The following is a 6,823-nucleotide window of genomic DNA, read 5'->3' as shown; positions in this document are numbered from 1 at the left end:
ACAGCCAGAGCTTTCACAAGAAACCTTGTGTCTCGAAAAAACAAAAAACAAAGAAAGACCTACCATACTATTAAGTTTCAGGTTTTACAGAATTTCAGATTTCATTTGAGTAATCTGTCAGGTAAGAGACCTATTTTTATTATTGCTGACCACCTGGGGGCGCTATACCATACTGGCAAGTATCCGAGTTAGGGATAAAAATACCAATCTATCAGTAACTAGCAGTATAGTAAGTACTAATGGATAAACTAATCCTTCAAAAAGCATTTCCTCATCTATAAAACTAAAATTACCAAGAGTATTTACACAGTTACTATGATAAAATTATACAAAATGTACTTTTGTACATAACCAACCCACAATAAACATCACCATACCTATCTGTACAAACACAAATGCTCAAGAAATTATATGAAACAAATATCAACTCCATATTTTAGGAGTTAAATTATACAGCTAAAAAAACTTTAAATGAACTTATTATGCAGCCAGCTGTGGGGGTATATGTCTATAATCTTAGCACTTGGGTAGAAGAAGCAGGTGAAAGAATTCAAATGAATGAAATGAGTTTGAGGCCACCCTGGTCTACAGTGAGTTCCAGGCCATCCAGAGTTGAATAATAAAACTCTATCTCAATAGATAGATTGAGCAATTGATTGACTAGATAGATAGATAAATAGATAGATAGATAGATAGATAGATAGATAGATAGATAAGATAGATGGATGGAAGGTAGATGGTAGGTAGATAGGTAGGTAGATAGATAGGTAGGTAGGTAGGTAGATAGATAGATAGATAGATAGATAGATAGATAGATAGATAGCAAGCGAGCAGATAATTATGGGTTTCCTGGTGAATAATCACATTTCAAAATAAGGGCTGGAGAAATGACTCAGCTATAAAAGCTAGGCTCACAATGAAAATTAATTAATTACTTTTCTGTCTCTCTAAACACCATCAAAATAACTCAAGAGGTTTAAGTTCTTATTAGGCACCATCTCAGTACCTAACAATATTGTTCAACATGTTTCAAATTATGAAACATTTCACAGTTTAGCTACGAGGTATATAAAAAGATTCTAAAACATTCCTTGAGATTTAATATATATGGAGTTAGTTAAGATTTGTTTCTGACTGGACTTATAAAATTTCAGTATACTAAATATAGAGTTTGAACAAACATGTAAGTAAACATATTTGAATGAAAACAACCACAGACAAGTTAAATTCACAAGTTACCTATTTAAATCTTGGGGGATGGGGGAACTGAGCTGGGGGTACAGCCCAGAGATAGAACACCTATCTAGCAAGCATGCAGCTTCAAGTTGAAATCTCAGTACTATAAAAAAAGAGAAAAATTTTTAAAAGAAGAGTAATATTTTATTAGATCTGGGGGTTGTTCGGTTGCCAGCTTACCTGTTAGCGGAGCCCCGTGAAAACTTTGTGAGCCCTGATACCCATCAGGAGCTGGGTCTTGTCCATAATGTTCTGGAGGCCAGCGATGAGGGGAGGCAGAGTTATTACTATTTAACTTCAATTCCTGCATTTCTTTCTATTTAAAGAAAATAAAAGGAAAAGTTAAACATTTAATTATATAATACCAGAACAGTCTCAGCGAACACTTAGCAAATATTTTAAATTTAAATACTTGGTGGTATCTTTTAGAATATACTCTCCACTGGAATCTAGATACTAAGAACAAGGTTCTTTAATGTGTTAAAATTTGTCTACTATAATTTTTCACTTTAACTCTATGCCATAGAACTAATTCCCTAAATCTTATTTAATTTCCATTCCATACTTAACTGACATTAATCTTCATAAAATTTAGTCCCACTAAAATACTTAGAAACTCATAAAACTTAAGATAAATTTCTTTTTCTGATACCCATTATCCTCAAGCTCTTGAGCTACCTACTCAGCCTCTAAGATCTTCTCCCTGTACCGCTCTGTTCTTCTCATCATCTGGGCTAATTAGCACTGAAGGTCACCTCTCAATACTTAACCACGTGGGGTGAAAACAAACTTCCAAATTACTCACAGCAACTGAAAACAGTATCTGCTCAAAATTTATCATGTATACATTCTTAGTCATATATATATCATGTCGTTAGTAAACAAGAGAACTTCAAATTAGGCAGACACAGATATCAAACCTTAAATAGACAGGCAGAGATTAGATAGATAGATACAGAAAAAGATAGACTGGTATCTGATCCTCCAAAATGTTTCATACTCTCTCCTACCAGACAAGATGGCAGACACACCACTGCCTTCTACATAGATATCTTACCCAACCCAACCCCAGAAATTACAAAATTTCCTCTTGCAATTCTAACCAATGAATTTTTTTTCTTTTGTTATTTTGTTTTTTGAGACAAGATTTCTCTGTGTAGCCCTGCCTGTCCTCGAACTCACTCTGTACACCAGACTGGCCTCAAACCCACCTGCCTCTGCTCCCAAATGCTGAGATTAAAAAGTATGCAAGAAAAACCACCACCTGTTTTGCTTTGTTTTTTTCAAGAAATAATATCCAGATGACAGGTCAATTTTGAAAACAGCATGAAAATTCTCTGCCAAGGTATCTAACCAATTTATAACAATTGAGATCATATTTAAAAAAGAAAATCCTAGTATTATCTGCTCTCTTATTCGAGAAATGCTTAAGTGGAGTGGTAGCTCACATATATAATCCCAGCTTGAGGGAAAGCGAGCAGGAAAACTATAAGTCTGAGACCTTCCTATACTATAATTATGTTTCAAATACATAAACAACTCTTCCAAAGGTCTTGAGGTGAATTCCTAGCAACCATATGGTGGCTCACAACCATCTACAATGAGATTTGGTGCCCTCTTCTGGTTTACAAACACTATATGTAATAAATAAATAAATCTTTTTAAAAAATCTAATTGTTCAATAATTAACAACTAGAGTTAGAGTTCTGCATAGTACCCAGTTTTACAGGCTTATCAAGTAGTGCTCCACTACATTTCCACAGCATATAATACGGAATGACTGAAACCTGTATACTGAAACTCTAATGTGTTATCATGGTTCATGTAATACATAATACCTGTACAAACTCAAAATTCTGTCACTTAACCAGTTTTCAAAGCTGAACAGTGCTGATTATACATATCATAATAATTGCCACATAGCAAAATGTCCTTAGTATAATATTGGGTATAGAAATAATTTAGCTCTTACCCAAAAAGCATTGGGAAAAAAAAATCTGTAATTCTAAAATGAAGTCCCCTTAAATGCTACACTCTAATTAAACCATTCATATAAAAGCATTTAAACAGAAAATAATTAAGTTCAGACAATTTTTAAATTGCTTGTGATAAAGCTGACATACTTTAACAATGGCCACACTGAGAAACAATCAAGGGCAAAAGGTATGACAGTGCACAGCAGTACAAGTCAACCGTAGAGATCAACAGGAATCATACTGTGTTTAGATAAAAGGTTTATCCACATCTCACATGGAAATAGATGTGTAAGTAATTTAGAAAATATGGTTAAGAGTGAAGAGAGATGTAACAAAAAACAGGATATATAATTGATCTCTATAGAGTAGAGTAAGGACATTTTGATCAACTGTAAGAAAGTAATGAACCAAGAAAAACCAAAACAAAAAAAGAAAAAAAAAAGCAAAGGGAAAAGAAAGGGGAAAAAAAAGGAAGGAGAAGGGGAAAGGAAGGAAAGGAAACAAAAAACGGGGCATGAGGGCTGAGGAGTAGTGGTGCACACCTTTGATCCTAGTACTTGGGAGGCAGGAGCAGGCAGATCTCTGAGTCCAAGGCCAGACTGGGCTACAGAGTGAGTGCAAGGTCTACACAGAGAAACTTAAAGGTGGAGGGGGGTTGGGAAGAGGGTCAGGAAATGATCAGAGAGAAAAATCACAGCGTAAGCGTTACATTTAGTCAAATTAAGTGGTTACCTTAATGGCCTCTACTTGCTGGCAGATCATTTTTAGTAAAGAATTTTGATCTTCTGCCCATCGAGGTGGTGTTTTTGGAGAATACTAAACATACAAATATACACACAATGTTAACAGTGTTTATGACATTTACAAAAGAACATCACAATACAATAATTTCTTTTTTTTCTACTTGCCTTGTAACTTTTACTTGGTGACAGAGAATATTTGGTAGGAGACGGTGTAGAATGTTTTATCTCTGAATCTGCATTTCGCAAGCAACCATTTCTATAAAGAGTACCTCCGTCACTGTAGTCTTCAAGTTCCTGCATAACTGAGTTCAGCATCTCTTTTACAGACTCAAGAGGAACAGGCAACTAAAAACAAAAGGTTTTAGTTTGCAAAAACATGACAAAATAAGAACTTGGGAAATAAAGGATTCTATTTTATTAAACTGTTTGCACTTTCCTCTCTTCTTAGTTTGAGACAGGATCTCACCTTGTAGCCTAGGATACACTTGAATTCTCAGTCCTGCCTCAGCATTTTGTAAAAACTACATGTGGGCACCGCAGGACATCTTAACGAGCATTTTAATACATGTTAAGTTATACATATAAACAGATTTGTAGAATCTAAAGTCTAAGTTGCTTCTAGTATCTCTGTAAGTCAAATTGACAAAGAAAAGTGAACTTAGGATGCTTTTTCATATGGACAAAGTTACCGATTCTTCTAATATATTTTGAATAGAGTGAAATATAGATGCTGAAATGCACCAGATAATATAAACCCTAATCTAAGAGCAGCAATAATGTTAATAAACAAAATACTCAGAAGGAAGGCTAAACATGAAACCAGTATGAGGGTGAACTGCTAACAGCTCAAGGAAACAAGAAAAAATACTCTGGTTTCACTTCACCAAAATAACGAACTAGTCTTCAAGTTATTATATTCATTTTACTTACATGCCAAAATAACAAAATTACTACCTATTTTAGAAGCTAGTATGGCCGGGCGGTGGTGGCGCACGCCTTTAATCCCAGCACTTGGGAGGCAGAGGCAGGTGGATCTCTGTGAGTTCGAGACCAGCCTGGTCTACAGAGCTAGTTCCAGGACAGGCTCCAAAGCCACAGAGAAACCCTGATTCGAAAAACCAAAAAAAAAAAAAAAAAAAAAAAAGAAGCTAGTATGTACCTAGATACCAAAGTTTTATATTTTTTTGGGTGTGTGTGTGTGTTGTTCATACTCACACATGCATGTGCAAAAATCTGTGCACACATGTGCATGTGTGCGCCATGGGTTAATATCAAACATTTTCTTTGATTACCATCTCCACCTTGTATACCAAAGGATGGTCTCTCGCTGAATCTGGAGCTTCGGCTGGTCTAACTAGCAAGCTTACTCACCTATTATGGCCTCCTGAGTACTGGAATTACAAATGGGGTGGGTCACGGCCACCTGGAATCTGCTTTTGTGCTGGGTAGTCATTCTTGGACCCTCGCACTTGTACAACTATCGTCCTAACCCCAACTGTCAAGTTTTTGCTGTTGTTATTTTTTAAAGAGATACCAAACCTAAGATAAAGTGTTAAGAATCAACACACATTCATGCTACACACAAGTCCCTGGTACATCTAATGCAAGGCATACTGAGAGATTTAAGAGTTACCAAAATATAAAATCTGGGCAGTTATCAATAATACTAAATTATAGAAAACAACCAACAACTTACTTTCTGAACCACAGAAATATTTGAATCACTGTCATCTAAAATCTTTATCAAGTAGTCCCTTGTCTTTCTCAGATAATTTTTGCATTCTTCTTGTTCTTCAGGAGACAGGGCATCATTTTCAATGTCTTCAGCTTTCCTGTGAAAAATCTACGCAAGATACAATTAGATTTTCAAAGCAAACAAACAAACAAAACGAAATTCAATTCCCACATCACTTACCAGTGCAAGATTCCAATAAGAAACTACATTTTTAATAGATTCAAAAGCAGTCATGGCGTCTTCTATATTTCCATTAACAGCATCCAATATAGCAAAGGTTATGTGTGCATCTTCTTCATAGTCTTCAATTTCAGATGCCTAAGAACATGTACAACTGTTACTTAAACTGCTTCCAACCTACATGCTTTCCAGATTAAAATTTTTGTCAGCTACATGATTTAGGAAGCACCACTATCATTAAATAACAAGGCAATTTGCTGAAGTAGTTATTATCTATGTGTATAAATTATATATGCAATAAATTTATTAAGAGTTCATTATTACCTGAATATCCACACTATGGAAATGTTTAAACAGAGGATCTATAGGTTCAGGAATGCTATTCTTCTTTCTGATCATCTTCAATAATGGTAAAACTTTCTTCCAATAATGAACACTTCTGCCTATGTATTCCCGTTGATCATAAAAAGAATTAAGACTGCTGCCCTAAAAGAGACAGTCAGAATTCCAAAACTTCACAAATAGTTTAGAGAAATGACAAAAAAAAAAATCAAATCAAAATGAAAGGGAACATCAAAAATTACTAACTGCCTCTACTTGTGGAATGTTATTTTAACTAGACAAAGATGTTACATTTGTTTATGTTGCAGAATATTTATGTGAAAATGTTACATTTGTTTTTGCTGCCTTTGTCAACAACTTAAAATATGTTACACTTGTTTCACCTTGACTGTCTAAGGCACTTGATTGCTCTAATAAAGAGCTTAACTGACAGCAGCTAGGCAGAAATGAGATGGATGAGACTGGCCAGCAGAGAGTATAAATAGGAGAAATCTAGGCTCAGAGAGAGAATGTGGGATACATACAGCGCCAGAAACAACCAGGCAGTTGCCAGCCAGTTAGACATGACAAGTAGTCAAAGTTATACAGAAAAGAAAAGGTAAAAAAAAAAA

The 6,823-nt window shown here is 35.1% G+C and overlaps 1 protein-coding gene across 1 annotated transcript in view; it reads right to left on the bottom strand.

Annotated features, from left to right (window-relative positions):
* The window catches only part of LOC101991354 (E3 SUMO-protein ligase RanBP2), a 61,079-nt gene that overhangs the window by 25,546 nt on the left and 28,710 nt on the right, over window positions 1–6,823 (bottom strand). Inside the window, exons 13-18 of the mRNA XM_005371547.2 lie at window positions 6,195–6,356; window positions 5,871–6,008; window positions 5,652–5,798; window positions 4,121–4,300; window positions 3,945–4,028; window positions 1,417–1,552 (exon numbers count right to left, since the gene is read on the bottom strand). Of these exons, the coding sequence (XP_005371604.1) occupies window positions 1,417–1,552; window positions 3,945–4,028; window positions 4,121–4,300; window positions 5,652–5,798; window positions 5,871–6,008; window positions 6,195–6,356 (847 nt within the window). The remainder of the gene's footprint in view (window positions 1–1,416; window positions 1,553–3,944; window positions 4,029–4,120; window positions 4,301–5,651; window positions 5,799–5,870; window positions 6,009–6,194; window positions 6,357–6,823) is intronic.

Source organism: Microtus ochrogaster, unplaced genomic scaffold, assembly GCF_000317375.1.
Source record: "Microtus ochrogaster isolate Prairie Vole_2 unplaced genomic scaffold, MicOch1.0 UNK113, whole genome shotgun sequence".
NCBI classification, from domain to species: Eukaryota; Metazoa; Chordata; class Mammalia; order Rodentia; family Cricetidae; genus Microtus; species Microtus ochrogaster.
The sequence above is the reverse complement of the archived record's forward strand: the minus strand, read 5'-3'. Positions and strand labels throughout refer to the sequence as shown.